The 24869-nt window shown below is 36.1% G+C and overlaps 3 protein-coding genes across 5 annotated transcripts; 2 read left to right on the forward strand and 1 right to left on the reverse strand.

Annotated features, from left to right (window-relative positions):
* Nucleotides 3451-5077, reverse strand: LOC109712758. Its single transcript, XM_020236510.1, has 3 exons — nucleotides 5045-5077; nucleotides 4445-4830; nucleotides 3451-4141 (listed from the first exon to the last, which is right to left on the reverse strand). The coding sequence occupies exons 1-3, from the start codon at nucleotides 5075-5077 to the stop codon at nucleotides 3730-3732; spliced, it is 831 nt and encodes a 276-aa protein (XP_020092099.1). The 3' UTR covers nucleotides 3451-3729.
* LOC109712759 lies at nucleotides 6219-12484 on the forward strand. Its single transcript, XM_020236512.1, has 15 exons — nucleotides 6219-6461; nucleotides 6560-6707; nucleotides 6803-6913; nucleotides 6996-7195; nucleotides 7332-7555; nucleotides 7657-7867; nucleotides 8017-8172; nucleotides 8275-8432; nucleotides 9237-9429; nucleotides 9861-10255; nucleotides 10353-10533; nucleotides 10701-10933; nucleotides 11019-11664; nucleotides 11756-11831; nucleotides 11890-12484. The coding sequence occupies exons 1-15, from the start codon at nucleotides 6219-6221 to the stop codon at nucleotides 12084-12086; spliced, it is 3372 nt and encodes a 1123-aa protein (XP_020092101.1). The 3' UTR covers nucleotides 12087-12484.
* On the forward strand, nucleotides 13563-18514 carry LOC109712376 (ultraviolet-B receptor UVR8). Of its 3 annotated transcripts, XR_002216834.1 has the most exons (9): nucleotides 13565-14093; nucleotides 15366-15521; nucleotides 16481-16639; nucleotides 16851-17012; nucleotides 17101-17232; nucleotides 17343-17459; nucleotides 17756-17842; nucleotides 17931-18302; nucleotides 18494-18514. XR_002216834.1 is itself a non-coding variant. In XM_020235925.1 (8 exons), the coding sequence occupies exons 1-8, from the start codon at nucleotides 13832-13834 to the stop codon at nucleotides 18101-18103; spliced, it is 1248 nt and encodes a 415-aa protein (XP_020091514.1). In that variant the 5' UTR covers nucleotides 13565-13831; the 3' UTR covers nucleotides 18104-18329. The 3 variants fall into 3 exon arrangements, 1 of the variants encoding a protein (XP_020091514.1); XR_002216835.1 differs by lacking the exon at nucleotides 15366-15521 and having other exon boundaries at nucleotides 13563-14093; XM_020235925.1 differs by lacking the exon at nucleotides 18494-18514 and having other exon boundaries at nucleotides 17931-18329.

Here is a 24869-nt window from a genome sequence, read left to right on the forward strand (position 1 = left end):
AAATAATGAATAATTTATTATTTTTTAAATACTATGAATGATTTACCATCTTTCGTAAATAGTAAAGAATGCACCATCTTTCACTGGCCACTGCTCCACGAAAATAAAATAAAATTAGTTTACAAATTAAAATTTTGACAGAATTATTTGATAAATTATAAATTTAAAAAGTATTTTAAAAGAAAAGTCCTAGTGCAGATGATAAATGCATAGAGACCCCCTCAATTATATTATTAGAGTCTGAAAAAAGCTCCCTGAACTATAATTTTTTGACTGAGGGTTGTCAATTTCTGATTTGTTTGGAATTAAGAAATTTTAGCAAAATAAATTGAAAATTTTATCAAATAACGCAATCAAACTTTATAGTTTAAACTGCTTATCATAAAGATTTATTTTATATATTTTTTATTATTTAACCAGGGGCTTTTTTTGCATTTAGCCCTGAGCCGGCCACGCAGGCGCCTCGTCAGCGCCACGCGGGCAGTGCCGGGCCCGTGTGTTAAATTGAATTGCGGTGATCCATTCACCGTGTTTGAACACAGTAAATGGTTCACCATGTTTAGTACGTATTTTTATTTAAAAGAGGAATAGGGAGTAGGGATGTCAATAGGTATGGATATCCGAAATATTATCCGAATCCAAACCCGAATAAACTATATATATATATATATATATATATATATATATATATATATATATATATATATATATATATAAAATTTATTTTTATTTATTTATACAATATATAAAATATTTAATAATTTTTATTTCTTAAATCTTCATCCAACGGTATAAATTTTTAAAACCTGCTCGATTCAGGTTCGGGTTTCGAGTTTTTGGTCGGATATGGATATGGATATGAATTTTTAAAATCCGTCGGGTTCGGATCCGGGTTTGGATTTTAATTTAATTTTCGGGTTCGGGTTCGAATTTTTGAAAAAGAGAAAAAAAAGGAATACAAATTTCCTATTCCTCTTTTCAATATACAAAAAATACATACCAAACATGGTGAATTCACCGTGTTTAACTTAACTACCGCCCCAGCCCCGCCCGCGTGGCGCTGACGTGGCGCCTGCGTGGCAGGCCTAGGGCTACTTTTGCAAATTAAATTTTGACAGGATTAATTTTAAAATAAAAATTTGCCAGAGAGCTAAATGCAAAAAAAGCCCTTTAACCAGTATCTCTTAATAATAAAATTATTAAATTTATTTAAAGCAATAGATTTGCTTACAGTAATATAGAGATTAGCGAGAAAGTTTAGTTATACCTATAAAAAAAAAAGGCTAAATTACATAAAACCTCCTTATCAATATTCGTTTTTTCATTTTTTCCTCCCTGACTTTTAAAACCTATATTTTGTCCCTTTAAAAAATGAGAAATATTCATTTTGGCCCTCGCCGTCAGTATTTTGTAAGGCTTCCATCTATATTCTATTATTATTTTTTTTTTTCTTATACCCAAAATACCTCCAGACCTCTCTCCTCAGCAGTGCCGCCTCCTTTCTCTCTGACGACCTCCTCGCCCACACTGCCTCGCTTTCCTCTAGTCTACCGCCTCGCCTTCATCCACCGCTCCGTCTGTGCCCACACCTGCACCCTCCCCCTCCTCAGTCGCCTCGCTTTCGCACACCCTTTCGTCCATGCCCACCCTAAGCTCCTCCCCACCATCGCTAAATGGAGGGGCGGTGGAGGTGCAGAAGGAGCAGGGGGAGCAAGTGGAGCAAGCGGGAGTTGAAGCTGGAGTCGAGAGAGACGCAGAGGACAGAGGAGGAGAGGCTGCGGATGGAGAAGAGTTGGGGAGGAGACGAACGAAAACAGGACAATTTGATTATTTTGTCGTTACAACTAACACCGTACCTCTTTGTAAACATTTTTTATTTTTTAAGAATACAAAATGTAAATTTTTAAAAGTCAGTGGAAGAAACTGAAAAAACGGGTATTGATGGAAGGTTTTATATAATTTTAGCCAAAAAGAAAATAATACAAAGTAAGAGACTTATAATAACTCACATAGACTTACATTAAACCAATTGTTCCATCTATTCTACTTTGCCACTATAATCAGATTTTTTTAACTTTTAGGGTGCGTTTGGTTCGCGCTATCTTTTTAAGATTTATAATAATCAAATATAAATAAAAAAAATATGACAGTGTTTGACTAAATGCACTAAATAATCTAATTGGTAATATTAGATTTAATTGGGAATGAAATTTATCCCAAACTACTAATCTCATTCCTTTGAGAGATGATGGGTATTCTCATATTAATGGATTGGATAATCATAATATGTTTAATCTTTTTCTTTCTCCCCACCCGTCGGCTAGTTGGTATTTTTTTTTTCTTTAAACTCTAACCTCATATCTCTCTCTAAACTTATCTTTTTCTCTCTAAACTTTAACTTTTTTTTCTCTCTCTAAACTAAGCTCTCTTTCTCCCTCTTTTTCTAAAATCTCAATTCTCTCACTCCCTCTAACCTCAATTCTATTTCTCTTCCTATTTTCTTTAATCATGCTCTCTCTCTCTACCCTATGTTCTCTCTCCTTTTTTTCTAAAAAAATGTTGAAATTTTTTATAACATTATCTAAAATTAATTAACAAAATAAATAAATAAATAGTGTATTTTTCGTAATCTTAAATAATATTACTAAATAATATGACCGTACGAACCAAACACCGAAATATCACATTCATAGTAATAGGATGAATAGAAATAAGATTCTCGGGCATCTTTTTATTCCTAGTAATATTTTATAGTGCGAACCAAACGCCTCCTTAAAGACAAATTTGATCTCAGATCACATAATCATTATAGCAATAGAAAGATCTGGTAAAGATTTGCTTGCAAAGATACATATGACAGCTTTACAAGTGAGCTCACAAACAAGCAAATAGAAGTACAGATAGATAGACAATAAATTTGCTTCTGAGAATGATACAACCCCCTTATACAGGGATTTTTACTGGCAAAAAAGATATCATGTTGATATCACAATTTGGAAATGACAATGGCCTACAGAGCCTTTTGAACCCCCAGTAAAACGAAGAACGGACAAACGTCGCAAATTTTTCATTGCAGCAGAAAACTGATTCTGACAGATGGAATTTGGGTTAACATTTCATGCATATGATTCACTCCATCTCGAATGATGCTGGTGGTTTCAGTAAATTGTATTAACAGAAGCATCTCCACCCCATTGCAAGAGCAATAACACCAAAAGTAAAGCAGAAAGAAGTAATTTCAGCATTAGAATTGACTAAATAATGCAAGTTTAATTCAGGAGTTCAGGATCTAGATTATTATGCTGACAGATAAAACTGCGTTGGACATATTATGGAAAGATTGGAACTTGTTTTTCTTTCTTTATTTTTTGGTACAGTTTCTGCTGTCGGCGATTTCAGAAATTGTGTCATAAGTTCCTAATACACAAGTACAACAAGAAAAAGAGAAGATGACTCGCAGCTCAAAGAATTAATCCAATTCAAAATTGTACACACACCCTGAAATAATCTAACATTAGGCAGTTCAGAAAACAAGTTGTTGGCAGTGAGATTGGAGATTGAATGGCATCGAATCTCAAACACAATACAAATTTCAAGCTAACCTATATTAAGTGCTAAAACTTAAATTCCCTTTTCTCCACAGCATAAAGAAAACTCTTTACCAGGATAAAAGTAAAGTTGCAGCTTGAACTCCTTTCTGAAGATAAACGAGTTAATACAGGATTACCGTCATTTTGCACTTGTTGACTTTTTAAGCGACCGCAAGATGCTCCACATTACTGTCGACACAAAGAACAGAATCACGCCAGTTATGGTTGCGTACTTCAGACCAAGATTCATGAGCAAATTTACCAAAAACCCAGCCAGAACAACCCCTACGAAATTCGCAGAGACGGCCGACCAGAACGGCATGTCAAGGATCGACGCGATAAAAGCCCCAGTCCAAGCCCCCGTTCCGGGAAAGGGAACAGCAACGAACAGCATAAGGCCCAACCATTGGAATTCCTCGACCGGCCCGGCCTTTGCCCTAGCTCTCTCAAACAGAAGGTCCACGAAACGAGTAGCTGAAGCACTTTTTTGAGATATGAAAGATGCAAACTTTTTAAAGTAGAGAATGATGAATGGCACCGGAACCATGTTCCTGAATAAGAAGAAAAAGAAAGCCTTTTAAGTTAACCGTGCTATAAGACGTGTGCTTTGACAAAAGTGTTGTTTGATCAGAGCTAATCGAACAAGCAGGAACATAATACCCCAACAATCTCACAGAATTAGCTTATGCTTCTCGAGTAAAAAAGTTTGCTCATAGAGACAATATACATCACAATCATCAAGGCTTAACCCAAACATATAATCCAGAATAAGGTACTCTCAATTGCAAGAACTCTACTATTACTAATGGGCATCTCTTATATTGGATATATAAGAAGAAAGAGAAGGAACAAACCCAAGAATCGAGAGGACGGTTAGATGGACTGGATTCAACCGCATCCAATACCCAACAGGAATGGCCCCGCGAAGCTCGAGAACAGGAAGGGTGGCGAGAGTGAAGACAATCGCCTCGTCGGCCCAGCCGGAGCTCCGCAGCGCCGCCGCGACCTTCAATCCAAAGCCCGAGGCTTTGATAGCATCATCCGCCGCGCGAGACGGCCCGCATACAATGCAGGAAACACAAGTGAGAGCAACCCAAATTGAGCCACATAAAAGCACCCTTTTTGCAAGAATTGAAGTGGGCTTTTCCAATTCTGCTTCCAAAGCCAATGTTGATGATGCTGACGACAATGAACACAATACAGGGGAGGGACCAGTAGATGAAACGACTGTAGCAGAACCCTGTAAGCATTAATGATAGCTAATGAGAACACCATCTTTCACACAACAAGCAAAGGGGAAGGGACTAAAAAGGGGGTTAAAAGACCAACCTTTGAGCATAAAAATGACAACTTTGAATGGGAATAGAGGCAAAAATGAGGAGCACAAGAAGAAGAGGGGAAAGGGCTTCTTATGGGGAGTGGGTTTTCTTTCTGCTACCGGGAGAAGTGATCACAGCTACTGATAAAGCAAAGGTTGCAGAAGCCATGGGGTAAAGAAGCAAAGAGGCGAACAAAGATGAGATTTTTATTGGAATTGAGGGCGAAAAGGGAGCTGGGCACTTCTTCTATGAGATGAATGAGTCTCTTTTGGGTGATCTCCCTATTATGGGTTCGATTTGGACGTAGCTGTGCGACAAAAAAGAGTAATTTGGAGAGGGGAGGAGCGTTCGAGGATGAGGACAATGGGGAGAGGGAGGAGACGACGAGGAATAAAAGAGGGAGAAAAGAGTCCACCATGTAGACAAGTGTAGTAGGACAAGGGCGTAGTGGAGTTTCCAAAACTCCATCGAACGCATCTCTGCACTTGGAAAAGAAAATGTATCTCAGTTGGGATACATTAAAGTCCCCGCTTGGATACCTTTAAAAACGTAACATAGTTAAATTATGTTAAGCCGGTAGAAAAATAATTCTATAAAGTATTTAAAAGAAAAAAAAAATAACGTAATTTTTGGAGTATAGTTATACTATACTCCAAAAAATAGAGTAAACTTATAATCTACTTTAACCAAAGAAAAAAAAATTCCACTATTTTGGGCTTCTAAAGATGTATCAATTTCTAAATTTTAAATTTCAATATAAAATTTTAAATTTTAAAATTCAATTTTAATTTTGATTTTAAATTTCAAATTTTAAAAAATTCAAATATCAAATTTCAAATATCAAATATCAAATTTCAACTTTCAACTTTCTAATTTTCAAATTTCAAATTTCAAATTTCAAACTTCAAATTTCAAATTTCAAAAAGTTCAAATTTCAAATTTCAAANTTTTTGTTGCTAAAGAAAATAAATATTTTATACCATTATGTATTGGTACACATGTATTTTTTGTGAGCGGCACGCATCGGCATGGCCCGGCACGTACCGTGCCGGCAAGTTTTCGGCATGACCCCTTGCCACGGCATTTAAATCCTTGCTCTTTGTGTGTGTGTGTATGTGTAGGTTTTTTGGGTTTGTACCCCCCAATCTTTAAATCATGATTGAATTTATTTATTTGTTACCCCAAACTTCAACTATGTTGGCATAAAAAAATCATTCTTTTGCAAATTACCCTGCAGATTTTTACTACCTGAGTTTATCTAGATGATCACCTTAGCTTACTGAGTTCAGTAGTTGAGTGTCTGTTTGCTATGTGTTTGCATTTGCAGGACTGGCATGATGGCTTCAGTTCATTAGTTAACACCATTTCCGATATTCAATCTCTACTCCTGACGGTCATGTGTGCTGCTGTGAAAATGATCCTCATCAGAAGACTTTCGAGTTCTGTGACATCCAATCATGCAGACCAGTTAGACAGCTGGTGCCTTGTGGATTCAGCAATCGCATTTTGCAAACTTCAGCACCTCGACCCTTCTGTTTCTGTCAAAACTCAAGTAATATTCTTCTTTTTCAACCTTAATTAACCTATAAGCTGTTTTCTTTTCTTTTACAGCTATTTTGTGATACTAGTTTGTGTTGCAATGTGTTGCAGGTTGACTTAATTGCTGCGGTCCATGATTTGCTTGCGGAATACGGTCTCTGCTGTGCTGGTAGAGATGGCGAAGGGGAGGAAGGAACATTTCTCAAATTTGCAATTAAGCATCTTCTGGCCCTAGATGTGAAACTAAAATCACAACATTGTAGGTTCCCGCTGAAAAGAAAAATCAAATGGGTGTTTTCATGTTATTTTGTCTACTATATTTATATATAGTTATATTTGTTTACACTTATGTAGGTACAAATGGGAAAGAAGAAAATACACCTCTGGACAAAAATACTCTAGAAGAAATCACTCTGGGTGACCTTTCTTCTATCGATGAGCAGGAGAATTCTGAGGAAGAAAATGGTAAGTTTTGTGTATAGGGAGTTCACTTCCACTTTGATAGCAATAATTATTGCTTATGTTGCTAATTTTCCTCTTAATGTAGAAATAGATAAGGTACAGTCAGCTATTGATAGTGCCCTGGACCAGTCTTTTTTCTGCTTATATGGGCTTAAGATAAACCCAGATTCATCCAGTGAAGATGACCTGGCAATGCACAAAAATACTAGTCGTGGAGACTATCAAACCAAGGAGCAATGTGCTGATGTATTTCAATATATTTTGCCATATGCTAAGGCTCTATCAGTGAGTAGCTAAAGCTTTTTCACACTTAACCTGATCATCTTATTATTGTATAATTTTATCATATTACTATGACAGCATATCCTGTATTCTTTGTTTAATTTCCATAATTTCCAAAGCGTATTCTTTTTGCTCTCAGAGGGCTGGCTTGATTAAACTTCGCAGAGTTCTTAGAGCTATACGAAAGCATTTTCCACAGCCACCTGATGATATATTGGCTGAGAATGCTATTGATAGGTTCTTAGATGGCCCTGATTTGTGTGAAAAGCAGCTCTGTGAAGTATATGAAACTAATGGAAGCCGGGACTCCATCATGAATTTATTATTCACAAATGGAAGAGGCCCTGAAACCTTCAAGAAAAGGTTTGCTTGTGCAACTCTGTTTAATAAATTCTAGCACTTGCATTCAGAACCTGGAATCTGGTAAACTAATCATCAGTTAATATTTTGACTTATGCTTGCAGTTCTGTGCCATACTTAGAGGTTTATGCCAATCTTTATTATTTTATAGCCCAAGCTGAAGATAATAGTGCTACTGATAAGTATGCTGGATTTGTTCTGAAAAAGGAAGGAGAAGAATTTGTAGAGCAAAATGCCAACCTATTTAAATATGATCTGTTGTATAATCCTCTGCGTTTTGAGAGCTGGCAGAAGCTTGCAAATATTTATGATGAGGTACGGCCTTTTTGTTTTGAGTACCAAGTTGGCACTTGTGAAGTTTCTTTTATCGTCTTTTGAATTTACATATTCTGTAATACTGGCGATTACATCTATTGCTAATATTTTTATCTTTTCCAGAAATAATTCTATTTCCTGCTATGCAGGAAGTCGATCTCTTGTTAAATGATGGCAGTAAGCACATTAACATTTTAGATTGGAGAAAGAACACCGATCTGCCCCAAAGAGTTGAGATGGGTCGAAAGCATAGTAGAAGATGCCTATTGATGAGTTTAACACTAGCTAGTACTCCAATTCAACAGGTTTCTTCTTATAGAGCATACTGTTATCTTGTGATTTTTTGCACCGGTTTATATGTCTATCTAGTAAATTCTAATTTTTTGCTTTCTTTTTCTGTTTTGCAGGCTGAGATACATGAACTGTTGGCCCTAGTTTACTATGACAGTATTCAGAATGTCGTACCATTTTACGATCAGAGATCTCTTTTACCAGCAAAGGATGCAACATGGATAGCTTTTTGTCAAAATTCGATGAAACACTTTGAGCAGGCTTTTGCACTTAGGTATGCTCGCTACTATATTCCTTGGTTTCCTTTTCTGTTTTGGTTATTAGAGTGTGCAAATTTTTCCTGCACCCGGTAAATCTGTATAAAGCATGCACCACACAATGCCAACCATCCTTCTATCCAGTATCTGAATTTGACAAAGAATTACCATGCTGTGGCAAGGTGCCCTGTTGGTCTGTGGTTGACACAGTATGTGCCGTGGCATGTATCATCGTGATATTTGGCACAGAGATGGCAGAGTCCCCACTAGCACGATTTTGGAGCTTTTCTTGCCTATAGTTTCAAAGCCCTTTTAAGGTGGCCCTTTTTAGGTGCTTTCAAGTTTCTAAGGCTCATACATCTTGACACCAGTGTCTCGTCAGGATTTCCTCTGTATAGCCTGTAGCCAGTGCTAGTACTCTAACAGCACAGTTTGACATGGATTGGTATGGTATCTTTGATCTATCTTGACCAGGCTTGTGACAGTTATTCTCATTTAAAATTCAAAGTTAATTTCAGCAATGACTCAGACTCAGGCCACTAGAATAAGCAATTCGTTGCACCCAGGACATTGGCCGAAGCCTAAGTTATTAATACTAAAGTGGTAACTTCTTAAATACCGGAAAGGAATATCTTTTCTATCCAATATGGAACTATTGGGGTGTTACAGTGTCATGGCAGTTGGATAATTGGTATTGAAGTATGGGATGGGAGCCATGGTTGGGTTGGGTGCATGGATTGTACAGTTACACCTGGTACCAGGGAATAATTTTCTCTAATCAGATGTTGGATAATTCATTCTTTGTACTTCTGAAACTGTAGGCCAGAGTGGCTCCATGCCTTTTTCCTTGGAAAGCTCAGTGAGAAGCTTGGTCACTCCCCTGCTAAAGCTTTTTCATACTACAGCAAAGCTGCAGTTCTGAACCCGTCTGCTGTCGATCCAGTTTATAGAATGCATGCATCACGATTGAAGTTGCTTTATACTCGAGGAAAGCAGAATTTGGATGCCCTGAAGGTATGTTTAAGATAGCGTATCTTATGTGTCATTTCTTACTTTATTTTCAATTTTTTTTCACCATTTGTCAAGTGTGCATTTAAACCTAAGCAGCACATGCACATTTATCTGCTGTGTTGTTAGTGGAAGAGATGATTGGGAAATAGTAAGTTTAGAAAGTTCTTGTTTGAAAGAAGTCATGATTTGTTTGGGTCTTCTCCGTTTTACTATTTAGCTGATATTTATTCTGCGTAATTTAATATTTTATCCATTGATCTCAGCCACTGTATATCTACTTTGTATGCTTATTTATAATTAGTTCTTTGTTGATGCTTTCTTCTACCTATTTGAGACAATCGCTGTTTATGCTCAATTCTGCAATTCATCGTGCTAATATGTATTCTAATTTCTCTATTGACTAATTTGACTTCTATCTTTCTCTTATTTTTCAGATTGTTGCTGCATATGCCTTTAACCCGTTGACAAAGGATGCAATTTTAACAATGTTTGGATGGACGGACCAAGATCTTCTACATTCAACTTCTGAGGTCGAGGACATAAATGTTACAGATGCTCCAAAAGAGAAAAGCAATGTTGATCCTGATTTATTGGGAAAAGCCTGGCACGTCCTTTATGATGACTGTCTATTAGCCCTTGGAATTTGTGTAGAAGGGGAGCTAAAACATTTCCACAAGGCACGATACATGATCGCACAAGGACTGTATAAGAGGGGTGAACCAGGTGACCTGGAAAGGGCAAAAGAGGAACTTTCATTTTGTTTCAAGTCCTCTCGATCTTCGTTTACGGTGAATATGTGGGAAATTGATGGTACAGCGAGAAAGGGAAGGTAAAGTTTCTTCTTTGTTTCAACAGTAAAACTATGTAGCTGTACTAAAATCCAGTGCTGATCAGTAGCAATGAATGCACTTTTTTGCTTTTTTCAGGCGGAAAAATCCTGGTACTGGTGGAAACAGAAAAAGTCTGGAGGTCAGCTTATCGGAGAGTTCGCGAAAATTCATTAGCTGCATTCGTAAATATATGCTGCTCTACTTGAACCTATTGGAGAAGACCAGGGACTTAGTGACTCTGGAGAAGGCTTATACATATCTGCGAACTGATAAGAGGGTATGTCTAGTAACTAGTTTATTACATATATTAAATTGGATTGTTCCTTTTCTGTTCTGTCGTTCTTTTCTGGAGATGAATATTAATTACTCTCTCTCTCTCTCTCTCTCTCGCGCGTGCGCATGCGCACACATACACACACACTAACAACTTCCTTTCTGTAACAGTTTTCTCTGTGCTTGTGGGATATTGTTCCGGTTGCTCTTGGAAAATATATCCAACTTATAACGGCAGCAATTCGTAATGCTGAGGCTCATGGTGCTAGTTGTGATACCAATTCTCTCGAGCAACTCTTGGAGAAGATGTTCACTGTCTTCATGGATCATGCAAACATGTGGTCGGAAATAAGCACAATACCTGAAGTCAACGATCCAGAATTATCGGAGAGCAGCCTTTATGGGTAAACAGCCTAATCACGTTCTTATTGCATTAAATTTCAATGATTTCTATGTGCTCTCTCTCATGGGGTGTCTTCTTTGTGTCAGCTTTATCCACCAATACATCCACCTCTTGGAGATTGATGCCCGATTAGAAACACTTGAAGGACTAAATGAGAAAATCAGGAAACGTTTCAAAAGCCCAAAATTGTCTCATAGTAACTTTGCAAAGGTATGCAGGCACGCTTCTCTAGCATGGTGCCGTTCAATTCTTATAAAGTTGGCGTCAATTACTCCATTACCAGAAGCTGCACATTTGAGCGATCAACTGGTCCCTTTGAACACTGGGCTTCAGCTCTACGTTGACTTGCAACCCGATGAGCTTTTGGTTTCACCACAAGAAGGACCTGCTCAATCGAAAGGTCTTGATATGAATTGGTTTGAGACTCTTTGTAGGTTAAAAAATATCCAAATTAGGCAAACATCAGAAGAGAATATGGAGGCTGCTGTTGGTTTAATGAGATCTACTTACAATTTCTATAGGGAGTGCTCTTGTGGGACATTTCCATCAGGTATCAACCTGTATACAGTATTGTCGCCACCATCAGTGGCCGAAGGAGTACAACCTAGCCAAAATGTAGTTGATGCCCTTGACCTAAGTATCCCGAGGAAGCTGCTTTTATGGGTGTATACCTTGGTGCATGGCCGTTATTCGAATATCTCAGCTGTTGTAAAGTATTGCGAAGAGATGAAGGTAATTACAGGATTACTGATTTTCTTTTTAGGCAGAAGAAATGGCTGTAAATTTCTTTGTCGTCTACGTTTTAAAATATCTTTGAATGCAGTTTAGAGCCAAAAGGGGGATCCCGACCTTGTCTGCTCCATCACAAACAACTCTGTCCACTGGTGCTTCTACTGCAGGTTGATTCACATTATCCTACTGCTGCTTTGCTGTGCGTATGTTAATTTGGACTTACAGTTGCAGGTAAAGAAAAAGTTGAGCGCGATGAGAACAATGAAGCTGGGGATAACCCCTCTCCTCTGATGGCTTGTAATCAGCATCAGGAGGAGCCTGCATGCGGTTCAAATGAGGCTCAGAAATCAACCAGCGTTTCCTCGCAACTCCATAGGTGTAACTCTTCTATGTCGGCAGAAAATGTTCAGGACAATAGCTAATGGAAGCAAAAAGTACAGAGTAATTCTTAAAAAGCTTTGTTTTTAACTCCTGGTGCTATGCGGTGGCATCGGCAATTATTTTCTTCACTCTGACAGTCCTTTGCATATATCTGAAGCAAAACAGGCTAAGTGTATATAGATCCCAGGCTGTGAGTATAACAACACATGATAATTTGTAGGGCTAATCTCTTCTTTACTGATATATTGGAGTTTTTGCTGGGTGGCAATTGGATAGCGGCAATTGGATATTTAATCCTGTAAAAAAATTGATTGTCTTGCGTATGTAAAGAATTCCAGTTGGGAAGCCGCTTTTTGACCTGGTTTCTGCGTAAAAAAAACTATGTTAAATGTGAATCAACCATCTTATCATGGTATTGAGTTACACAAATACTATTTTATAGGCTCTGTCACATACTACACTTACAATTTTGCCAAGGTCGTTATTATTATTATTATTATTATTATTATTATTATTATTATTATTACTATTTTGTGTGTCAATGTTGTTCCACCATTATCAAAAAATGTAACATCTGTGTTTCTGTCATTTCTAGTGATATTGTGGTCCTTCTCAACATTTTACAGTCCAACAAGTTTAGATAGTGATACGTGGCACATATTATAGTGATGTGATGATTTATTAATTATTGTTATGTTATTGATCATAATTAAATTATTATGATGTGATGTTTTTTTTGTATTATTAATCATAATTAATAGAGTAATGCTATATGTACACTTTTCATCATGTCTTGTCAATTTTTTTTAATAATAGTAAAATTTTAAAGAGTTTCTAAATTCTAGAACATGGAGTATAAGATGTGTACAATTTTTTTTGGGCTTTTTTTGCAAATAGCCCCCGAGCAATTTTTATTTTAAAAATAGCCCTATCAAAATTAAAATTGCAAAAATGGTTTTGTCCCTGCCACGCAGGCGCCACGTCAGCATCACGCGGACAGGGCTGGGGTCAGGGTATTAAGTTGAACACGGTGAATCATTCACCGTGTCTAAACACGGTGAATGGTTCACCGTGTTTAGTACGTATTTTTTGTATATTAAAAAGTGGAATAAGGAGTAGGGATGTCAATAGATATGGATATCCGAAATATTATCCGAATCCAAATCCGAATAAATTATNTATATATATATATATAATTTATTCGAGTTTGAATTCGGATAATATTTCGGATATCCATATTCCTCTTTTCAATATGTAAAAAATACGTACTAAACACGGTGAACCATTCATTGTGTTTGAATACGGTGAATGGTTCACCGTGTTCAACTTAACACACGGGCCCGGTTCTGCCCGCATGGCGCTGACGTGGCGCCTGCGTGGCAGGGTCAAGGCTATTTTTGCAAATTAAATTTTCACATGGCTATTTTTAAAATAAAAATTTGCCCGGGGTCTAAATGTAAAAAAAATCTTTTTTTTGTGAATGTATAATAAGTATTTTTCTAATTAATAGGATGACATGACTACGACATTAGTAACGTTTAGACATTGAATAAATAAAATTTTGTTATACTTTAGAATTTGAAATATCAAATTAAAAAATTTACTGATCAAAATAGTTTTGAGATTGATCGGACGGCACGGCACGGATGAAGCGGTTAGCGGGATCACTCCCGCGCGCAGCGGTAGGCGAACTGGGCCCTTGCTCGATGGATCGGACCGTCTCGTCCCCGCGTAAACCCTGCAACGGCTCTTCTCCTAATATCTCAGTCGAAACCCTAGAATCGCCATGGACGCGCCCGTAGAGGAGACGAGATCCACCAACGAAGACGACGATCATGACGATGAGCGGGAGGAGGAGGAGGAGCGGGGGGAGGTGTGGGCGTGGAGCTGGGGCGCTGGCACCGATGGCCAGCTCGGGACGGGCGCCGCGCGCGACGAGCATCTCCCCCAACCTCTCTCCCTCAATCCCCTCTCCTCCTCCGCCTCCTCCCACCCTCTCCGTGTCTCTCGCGTCGCGTGCGGCGGCGCCCATGCCGTTGCCTTAACCGGTACCCGCACAAACCCTAACCCTAACGCTGCGGATTTCGTAATTTGCATATGCTCTGTGGTTGGAAACTCTCCGCGTTTTTCTTCGGATTACTACGAAGAGCTTTGCCTGCGATTAGATTCTACTGTTTCACGTTTGCCGAAAAGAATAAAAATTGCGGTTTATTGATCAGAAATTGATTACAGTGAGTTGGAGTTTCAAGCAGTTCGGCTTGGGCTGGACTTGATCTCTCAACGGTACGAGTTACGGAGAACTCTAAAAGCTTGTCGAAAGTTTTTGGGATGAAGCCTACGGCTGAAATTTCAGGAAATTGTAATTACTGAGGTTTCGCCAACTGTTAGTGCTGCTATTAGGTTTGACCTTTGTTGGATTGACGGCACTAACCATTTATTTCAAAAGTTCGAGTTGTTAGAAAGATAGCAACAATTCACTTAAAGCATATAGATGCGGGTCTCGATTGTGATTCGGCCCAGCTTGGCCTCCCGCCACTTCGAATATGATTCGGTCCAACCTGATCTTCCGCCATTTCCAATGCGACTCAGGCCCAACCTGGCCTCTTACCATAGGGTTCAATGCTGGCCTTTTTAAGCCAACACTATTACCCAACTCTCTACTGAAATGTGGAACTAACTCATACTTTAAAATCATCTCAATAGTTGGATGATGTTGTGGACAAAGGTCCCTTCTCTGGTCGTCTGCGCAGTATTTATAGCCGTCATAATTCAAATTCTTGTCCGACTCATCCGATGAACTCGAGCCCAATCTAGAAACTGAATTGCGATAATCTCGGCCGAATCCCCGAAGAAACCGGGACCTTAATCTCTTTCTCTGCGGAATCTGAACAAATCTTTTGCCATCTCAAGTTTTACCTTCTTAGGGATAAGGCCAAAATGTGTGGTCAACAGTTTCTTTTCGTAATTTGGTATGCCACTTAGTTGGTGCTTAGTTTCACATAAAAGAAATTTGAATTTATTGGCCTAAGTTGGAAGAGTTCTTAAGGCATGCCTGTTTGGTTTGCATGAAAGAAAAATGAAAATAGTGGGGACAGAGTAGAGTGAGAGAGAGAAAGAGGAGTTTTCAGTTTTGAGTTTGCATTTTTAATAAAAATTCAGAACAACAAAAATGGGTGTTTTCTTTGAAGTTCATAAAAGTGCGTTTCCTCAAAAAGTATTTTACATGAAATTGCTAAGGTAGTGCAATTTCATGTAGTATTCATTGCAATACGCTCGGTGAAAATGTTGCCATGTTGATGAATGCTTATGTATTTATGTAGGCGATGGTAGAGTACTCACATGGGGAAGAGGTATACATGGGCAGCTTGGTCATGGGGAGTTGGAGAATTGCTTACAACCGAAGCCTGTACAATTCTTCGAAAGCTTTACTGTATGTTCTGTTTCTGCTGGATGGAATCACTCTGGATTTGTTACAGGTCCCTCCACCTGGAGAGTAATTTCCTCCTTTGACCATTAACAGAAATATCAAAATTGAATATGTAGTTGATTCCTTAAAACATATATTCTAGACTAAATTCCACAATTTTACTACCTTGATTGGTGTTTACATTTCTTTCTTCTTGATGAAAAATGATGTTAGGTTCCTTCTTTACACAGTAATAGTACACTTCAGGAAGCAAGAAGGAGAGACAATTTACTCTTGTTTTATCAAATGCTTGGTACTTTTGGTAGACGCCTTGTTATTCTAGTAACTGAATTGATTAGAACTGCAACAACGGAAATGTATGAATCATCCTCCTTGGAGTTCTATTGTTTAGTGTCCAAATTGGACTCAGAAAGGTCTCAGTTATTGCTGATAGTTACGGAAGTTCAGAACCGATTTCATTTGGAAATTATGAGCAGTATCTAGAGAAAGGACAAAACTTCTAGATTTGTTTTTAGGTCGCATAGGATTCTACTTAAATCGAAAGAAGAGATGTAGTTTTCAACAGAAAGCTAGCCCAATCAATGATGGGTTAAAATGAATACTGTGTAGAGAACCTTCAACAATTTAGCCATGGACAAAGAATAGAAGAACAGTAAGAAGACAGAGGAAAACAATGACATCATTTTGTAGTTTGGCATTATTGTAGATCTATTTAACAGGAAAAAGTGTTCCTATGACATGGTCCATGCTCGTGCCTATTGGATGGAGGCTGAAGAGAGCAATTCATCATCCAATGTGCTTGTACAGCGAGAAAAAAATATAAAACAATACATGTATTTCATTTGAATTATGATATAGTATAAAGCTATGTATTTGTTTTTAGAGAAATTATATCATATCTTGCTGTTTTTTTGCCAATAAAATCTCCTAAGTTTTCTGGTTTATCCGGTTATAGTATGTTGTTTCTCATGACAAACGTGTTTGGTGTTTTCAATTCTTTCTGCTCAGATGAAGGCCACCTGTTTATGTGTGGAGATAATTCATTTGGTCAGCTTGGGACAGGAGATAATCAGTCATATAACCTCCCTGTTGAAGTATTATTCTTCGCTTCAAAGCATGTTGAACAGATAGCATGTGGGATGCGACACACTCTTGCCTTGGTCACTGGTAAAAGTTAATTTTTTAAATCTGTTTTTATGGTTTATAATTGAAGAAATATAGGTGTGCTTCTCAAAAATTAAGGAAACATAGGGGGCTTTGTAAACATTACATTATTGGTATAATGTGGAATTTTTATGTCAATTCTACAAACTTCAATATTTGATCAAGTAGCAATAGGAATTTGCTAGTACCTAAATGATATGTTTCTTGGTTTCAGGTGATTTAGTCTATGGGTTTGGTTCTGCTAGACATGGGCAAATTGGCAATTCTGTGTCTAAGCCTCAAAAATCATGTAATCTTCCTGAAGTAATTCAAGGATTTGGGAGCTGCAAAATAGTGGGTCTTTTCGCCAATGGAGATCACAGTGCTGCATTGACTGGTAGGTGTTTCTGGTTTTTCTCTTATTACAGTTGTCCTCGCACTCTTGTGAACGTCACTTGGGTTAACTTTTATTTGTATTATATCAGCTAATGGAGAGTTATACATCTGGGGAAGAGGATTCAGTGGGGCTTCCAATGACCTTCACCCTCGTCTTCTGCATTCATCCTTGAGGATTTCTCAAGTTGCATTGGGATGGCATCATGCCATAGTACTAGCTGGTATTGTGACCTCTGATTTACTGCGTGCGGTGCTTCTAAATAAAGTAATCAATTTCTGACATCTGATTTGCTGCATGTGGTGCTTCTAAATCCTTTGGATTATCTCGCAGATGGTGAAGTATATATGCTTGGTGGATACCGTCATTGGGCAGCAAGTGGTTCCCATGTAGTGAATCCTGTGCGGCATCAATCAGTTCCATCTGCTGCATGTGCTGCTGTCTCAGATGGTAAGCCTTAATCACAAAGCTGTTGGTGCTTCTTCAAATAGCTCTTTTGCATAAGTTTCACACCCACGGCAATTGAGCCCTTAGGCAATTCATTTCTTCTGCATTGTAAATTGTTTTGGTACTCTGTGGTTCTCGTTAAACTATAAAACTATTAGAATATAAATCATGTTTGAGTTTATTCTTTGAACCAAATATTCCAGCGTATGCTTCATTATTTATTTTTTCAACTTTCAAACTCTTTCTTTAGCATAAATAAAATTACTAAGGGCTTTATTTTATTTCTCAAACTTCCGAAGTGCGGACGCTAGAGAAGGTATCTTGTCTTGATGGGGAGCGAGTAGTGCAAATTGCTGCAGGCGCTGAGCATTCTGCCCTACTAACAGGTATAGAAAATCCTTTCCTAAGCCAAAAAAAAGATAGGGAAAAATGGTAGAAAATCCAGAACTTGACTGACTATGAAAATTTTGACAGAGCGAGGAAAGATCATGACATGGGGCTGGGGGGAGCATGGCCAGCTTGGTTTGGGAAACACAGACGATCAGACATTTCCACAAATAGTCAACATACCCAACTGGAGATCTTTTGCTTCTACTCTAGGCATATATTGTGGTAGCGGTTTTACAGTTGTGACAAAATCAGTTTAATTATAAAAGTTTATGCATTATTAACTATTTCAATCTCATGAAAAACACTTGTCTAATTATTCAGTCATTTATTTTGCTTTCAGTTTTTAGGAATTTTGGTTGAGAGTTTGTTAATGAAAATGTCCTGGGAGTATGATTATTATTTTGCTCTAGAATGCAGAATCCAGCGTGACAAACAGTGTAGACTATATTTCTAAAGGTATAGGTGTAAATTCTAATTCTTTCAGTGGTGTGTACCTGCGCAAATTGTAATTTGAAACTTCTTTTTTCTGTGCGCGTCCTACTGCTTTTCTTGAAATACTTGTGATTCTCTGATGTATGTGTCATGTTTATGCTACAAAGCTCATCTTAAGATGCTTGATGGTTCTTTCTCCTTTTCTTTTGTTTTAGAAGAAGATGCTTGGTGACATTAGAACTGTTGAAGAAGACACATCAGTCATTATTTCAGAATTTTTTTTGCTATTTGTCTACATCAAGGTTTTGTTGAATGTGTTAAATAAGAGTATTGGTGGAATGTCAATTCATATCTAATGGCAGGAAAATTATTAAGCATTTTGTAAGGAGCATTGCTGTATATGTTTATTTTTCATTTAAAAGTTCGAAGTGGATCTGCGCTTGGGGTATTTCAGATGCTAATAATATTAGTTTGACAAGGCCAGATTTATTTTGACATATTTTAGATGTTTTAAAATCTCAATATATTCAGTATACATAGTGACTGCATTTTTTTTTTTTGAATAAAAAATCTTGCCCGTAAACATTAAACAATAATTGTGAATCTGTTCTTGCTATAATTTTGAAGAATTTTCTTTTTACAATTTTTATTTTTTGGATAACAAATTAAGAAAATAAAAATACTAATTTTTCATGAAATCTAGAATTTTTTTAAAAAAAATAACTTTTTTTTTTCTAAAATTAGACTAACGAAAATGCTTTTTTCATCAGAAAACTATTTTTTAGAATATTCTTTGAAAAACCAAACACTCCTTTATAAGTGCAGTTGATTTAGAAAGTTTTTTGGAGGTTTCAGATTAATAGGCCGCAGGCAATTTGAAAAAAAGAAAAATAAAAAAAGAAACACTTTAGATACTTTAATATATTGTTCTTACTAGTGAATTACCCGCGCGATGCTGCGGATTTAAAATATTTTAATTAAAAATTTTAATTAAAATATTTATATTATTTTAATTTTTAACTATTAATTATATAAATTTAAAAATAATCTGAATAAAAATAATGTAAATTGGTTTATGTGCTACAAAATTTTTTATAAGAATTTGTAAGTAACTAAATAATTTTATAAAGGAATATATATGCAAAAAATTATTAAAAAATTCATAGAAAAAAAGATTGTTGGGAGGAGCTCTTTAGTCTTCAACTCTTCATAAATAGGAAAAAAAAAAAAACTTCTATAAGGTTCACCATTCAAGGTTCTATAAGGTTTCACCATTTAAACTAAAATATAATTTAATAAATATAATCTAATCATGTAAAAATACATATGTAAAAAATATTTGATCAAATTTTGTATAAATTTTAATAAATATTTTATTTAATAACCACAAATAATGCATAAAAAGTTTTTAAACAACTATAAAAATAATACAAATTAATTTGGAGGGCAGTCTATATGCAAAAGTCTTAATAGTTTGAGTCAGGCTCCTCACATTTTTTTTGCCAAAATATTTTTGCTGAAAATTATAGAAACTTCCTAAACTTTAATTTTTAACGTAATATAATTTTATCAAAAAATTTATAAATTTTGGTATAATTCATCTAGTAATACTTTAGTATTTAAAATTTAATTTTCTTGGTCATCCATTAATGAACTGAGCAATAAAAATTACACACTAAATAAAACTTGATTGGCCTTAATTCAAAAAATTATAGTTTGAGGGTTATCTATAATATGTTTATTTATATTAAAGCAAATAGATACATTTTGATGCACCAAGTGTATAATTAATTTTGTCTTTTAATTTTCTGAAAATCTGAATATAAAAATTTAACTCTAGTAATTTCTGATATAGAGACATTTTATATAGATATGGTCGCATTTATAAAAACCTTATATTTAATTTAATAATACTAATATAAAAAGTTAGATTATATATGTAATATTTATAGATCTAATTATAAAAAAAGTTAGCATTCAATCAATAATAATATTTATAGCCTAATTATAAAAAGTTAATGATAATATATGTAATCATTATATGGACCAGAAGTTTTCCTATAAACTACGGAGTGGTAAGAGAAGAAATCATCGATACGTTGGGTCTACTACTTGTATTTAATATCATACTGATAAAATTCCACATATGTCTGAGAACTTAAAGTCATAATATATTAATACATAAACTTATATATAAAATATAAATTAATATTATTAAATTATATTTAATTTTAAATTGAAAAATAAGATTTGATGTATATTATATTTGTGTAGACCTCGGTACTTTCAATTTTTTAAAAAGAGAAGAAAAAAGTGTGTAAACCGAGTGCATGCAATTTTTTCAAAGTGAGAGAGAAGAGCCTTAGGAGAACACTTGTCTCTAGGGGCCTTGAGGTGACAGAACTCTCCTTTAACGGAGAAGTAAAGTAAGTATAGATATAGATGTGTTATTGATATTTTGCAATTTATATCATACTCCTTAAGTGCGTGCATCAACTGATAAAATTCTTTCCTATGATAGTAATAAAAATATCAGACAATATACAAAATTAATATTAAAAAGGACCTCCAGTAATACTAACAAAAAAAAAAAAGCCTTTATGCATACAAAATCCACAGGTTTTGCATTTTTGCTAAAATAGATCATTTTATTTTGGACTTTGTAAATTCGATTCGAATTAGTAAATTGATCAAAATATTTTTTTTTTTTCTCCTCTCATTTACTCCTGGTTTCTCTCCCTCATTGTTGTCACAGGTTTTTTTTTTCTCTTTTTTAGTTCTCTTTCTCCTCCTGCTCTCTCTTTTCTCCTTCACCGTTCCCATATTGACACCGCGCTTCACTTTCTTATTTCGCTTACACCTCTGTTGACACCGGCTAGAAGATGGTGCAGATCGCAAAGGTGATGCTTTGCCGCGGAGTGCGTGACCGTGGACGGTGACGACAATGGCAATGAGGGTGCCGCAGGACTTGAGGACGACGGGAAGGGAGAGCGCATAGGGGCGGGGTGGTGACAGCAGCAAAGGGTGATGAATGACGCGCGATAGCGAAAAAAATTACAAAAAGTGAAAAAAAATAAAGAATAAAAAAATAAAAAATATAATTTTATTTTTCGAGAGAAATATTATGTAAGGCCAAAAAGTAGAGGAGGAGAAAGAAGAAGACAAATTTGTATTATTTGAGACGAAAGTTGCACTGTCTGTAACGAAAGTTATACATTTTAAAACTATTTGAACCTAAGTTTACCAGATTAGAAGTTATTGTTTGAGATTTAACTCAAATAGTTTTACATAATGCAACTTTCGTCCCAAAATTGCAACTTTTATGTCAAATAGTACAATTTCGTTTTCTTCTTTATTTCTTGGCATTTTCTATAGCAATCACTACATATAATGATCTTACTAGAAAATTTTTTTTTTTTTTATTTTTTCTTCCATGCTCTTGTATTTTTTCTGCTATCACGCCTCCTCCCTCACCCTTTGTTGCAGTCGCCGCCCTCTCTCCAACACGCGGTCTCTACTGGTCGTCCTCAAATCCTGCGGCACTCTTGTTGTTGTCGCCGTCTACAGCCACGCTCTCCGTCGTAACCTCACCTTTGCGGTTTTTGCCATATCCAAGCCGACATCGACGGAGACGTGGGTGAGGTAAGAATGAGGAGTGTAGCGCCGACGTAGGGGTAGTGGAAGAGGAGGAAAAAGAAGAGAAAGCAGGATGAGAAAGAGAGAAAGAAACGACGAGAAAGAAGCGGACAAAAACAAAAGAGAGAGAAAAAAAAGAGGAGGGAGAAAAAATAAAAAAGAGTATTTTGCTTAGTTTATTAAAAATTTAGATCGAATCTGTAAAATTTAAAATAACGACATGTTTTTAAAGAAACTCAAAAATGATGAATTTTTTATACAAATTGGCCTTAAAAAAAGGAAAAAAAATAGAAAAGAAGAAGAAGAGAAAAACTGCTGTTGTTAACGGAGATGCCACAGATGCCCGTCCACAAGAACTGGGATTCCCTCTTTGTTAACTGGGATTCCCTCTTTGTTTGCATTCCCAGTTCAAGCTACAACAGCATATGTTTACCAACCGCGGATGAGACGTCCATCTCTGCTATCATCAGCCCACGTGCTTGTCGCTTTTGCACTGTCACACAATATGAGCCTCCTTCTAGGGAAGTAGCATACATCTCCCATTATTATATTCTGATAAAAATATACAAAATTTATTTTGAATCGGCTATCACATCTTTCAAAAATTTGATTTGACTATCCAACCTTCCGATTTATTTGATTTAGATCACTCAACGATATTTTGATTTCAAAATTTGAATGCGCCGTTTGTTCTTTACAGATTTAGTTAGTATACTCTATACAACTTTCGTAATTATAAATTTATTAATAAGTTGAAAGGTTAGATAGTAAAATCAAAATTTTAAAAGATTAGATAGCCGATTCAAAATGGTCTATAATTTACGTGAATAATGTGCATTTTTTTCATTATATTTAGGGTATGTTTGGTTCATGATTGGAATAGGAATGGAAAATAGAATCGGATTACTTTGGAATGGAAAATGGAATGACGAATCATCCAAAAATATTTGGTTCATTATTGGAATGGAAATCGGAATAAAAATTTAAAATTTTTGAGAGAGGGTTTTGATTAAGAAAGAGGAAAGTGATGAAGGGAGAGGAGATAGATGTTGATGAAAGATAATTTTAAATAGTTTACTTTGGAATGAGCCAATCCGGAATTCAAATCCGGATTGGATCATAAATGGATTTGGTCATTCTCATTTCGGAGTGGAATGGGAATCGGAATTCGATTACTATAAAACAAAAGACAATTATCGGAATCAATGAATTCTATTTCAATTCCATAGTCTAAAATAGATGAACCAAACATATATGCCCTTAGGGTAAATTATACTTTCGGTCCTCAAACTATGAAACATGTGGTATTTTGGTTCCCAAGCTTTTGGCTTGAACCTTTTAGATTCTCACAATTAAGATTTACGGTGCATACATTTTAACTGTACACACACACAGACACACACACACACACACACACGTCCGTGAGCCTATTCTTGTGTATATATGTGTGTGTGTGTCTCTCTCTCTCTCTCTCTCTCTCACACACACACNTATTTGAGACGAAAGTTGCACTGTCTGTAACGAAAGTTACATATTTTAAAACTATTTGAACCTAAGTTTACCAGATTAGAAGTTATTGTTTGAGATTTAACTCAAATAGTTTTACATAATGCAACTTTCGTCCCAAAATTGCAACTTTTATGTCAAATAGTGTAATTTCGTTTTCTTGTTTTTCTTTCTTCTTTATTTCTTGGTATTTTCTATCGCGGTCACAACATATGATAGTCTTATTAGAAAATTTTTTTAATTTTTTCTTCCATCCTCTGTATTTTTTTTGCTATCACGCCCCCTCCACCCTCCGTTGCAGCTGCCGCCCCCTCTCCAACGTGCTCTCTTTACCTGTCATCCTCAAATTCTGCGGCACTTTTGTTATTGTCGCCGTCCATAATCACTCTCTCCGTCGCAATCTCACCTCTGCGATTTTTGCCATATCCAAGCTAACGTTGACGGAGATGTGGGCGAGGTAATAAAGAGGAGCGCAGCGCAGACATAGGGGTAGTGGAAGAGGAGGAAAAGGAAGAGAAAGCAGGATGAGAATGAGAGAAAGAAACGGCGAGAAGGAAGCGGACAAAAATAAAAGAAAGAAAAAAAAAAGGAGGGAGAAAAAATAACTAACAGTTTTTTGCTTAGTTTATTTAAAAATTTAGATTGAATCTGTAAAAGTCAAAATAGTGACCTGTTTTTGAAAGGCTAAAAAACGATGAATTTTTTATACAAACTGGCCTTAGAATAACAAGAGGAAGAAGAAGAGAAATACTGCTGTTATTAACGGAGATGCCACAGATGCCCGTCCACAACAACTGGGGATTCCCTCTTTGTTTGCATTCCCAGGTCAGGCTACAACAGCCCACGTGCTTGTTGCTTCTGCAGTGTCACACAATATGAGCCTCCTACTAAGGAATTTGCATACTTCTCGCATTATTATATTCAGATAAAAATATACAAAATTTATTATAACTATAAAGTATTTTGAATCGGCTATCAAATCTTTCAAAAAATTAATTTAACTATCCAATAATTTGATTTAATTATTTGATTTGAGTCACTCAACGATACTTTGACTTCAAAATTTGAATGCATCGTTTATTTTTACAGATTTAGTTAGTATACTCTATGCAACTTTCGTAATTCTAAATTTATTAAAGTAAAGTAATCAATTCAAATTTTGATGTCAAAGTAACGTTTAACAATTCAAATCAAACAAATTGAAAGGGTAGATAGTAAAATTAAAATTTAAAAAGGTTGGGCAGCCGATTCAACATGGTCTATAATTTACGTGAATAATGTGCATTTTTTTTCATTATATTTAGGGTAAATTATACTTTCGGTCCTCAAGCTATGAAACATGTGGTATTTTGGTTTGCAAACTCTCATTAGTTATAACTTTTGACTTGAACCTTCTAGATTGTCACAATTAAAATTTACGGTGTAATTTAGTTGGCCGAAGGATGATGC

The sequence above is a fragment of the Ananas comosus genome, linkage group 7 (assembly GCF_001540865.1).
Source record: "Ananas comosus cultivar F153 linkage group 7, ASM154086v1, whole genome shotgun sequence".
NCBI classification, from domain to species: Eukaryota; Viridiplantae; Streptophyta; class Magnoliopsida; order Poales; family Bromeliaceae; genus Ananas; species Ananas comosus.

Excerpts from the sequence above, each read along its gene's own strand:
- LOC109712758 (XM_020236510.1), bottom strand. The coding sequence starts at position 5,077 with ATGGCTTCTGCAACCTTTGCTTTATCAGTAGCT. Across the intron at positions 4,831-5,044 it reads CCTTTGCTTTATCAGTAGCT|GGTTCTGCTACAGTCGTTTC; the intron begins GTGATCACTTCT and ends TAATGCTTACAG. Across the intron at positions 4,142-4,444 it reads ACCGTCCTCTCGATTCTTGG|GAACATGGTTCCGGTGCCAT; the intron begins GTTTGTTCCTTC and ends CTTCTTATTCAG.
- LOC109712759 (XM_020236512.1), top strand. The coding sequence starts at position 6,219 with ATGTGTTTGCATTTGCAGGACTGGCATGATGGCTTCAGTTCATTAGTT. Across the intron at positions 6,708-6,802 it reads GAAACTAAAATCACAACATT|GTACAAATGGGAAAGAAGAA; the intron begins GTAGGTTCCCGC and ends ACACTTATGTAG. Across the intron at positions 8,173-8,274 it reads CTAGTACTCCAATTCAACAG|GCTGAGATACATGAACTGTT; the intron begins GTTTCTTCTTAT and ends TCTGTTTTGCAG.
- LOC109712376 (XM_020235925.1), top strand. The coding sequence starts at position 13,832 with ATGGACGCGCCCGTAGAGGAGACGAGATCCACCAACGAAGACGACGAT. Across the intron at positions 14,094-15,365 it reads CCATGCCGTTGCCTTAACCG|GCGATGGTAGAGTACTCACA; the intron begins GTACCCGCACAA and ends GTATTTATGTAG. Across the intron at positions 17,013-17,100 it reads TCACAGTGCTGCATTGACTG|CTAATGGAGAGTTATACATC; the intron begins GTAGGTGTTTCT and ends GTATTATATCAG.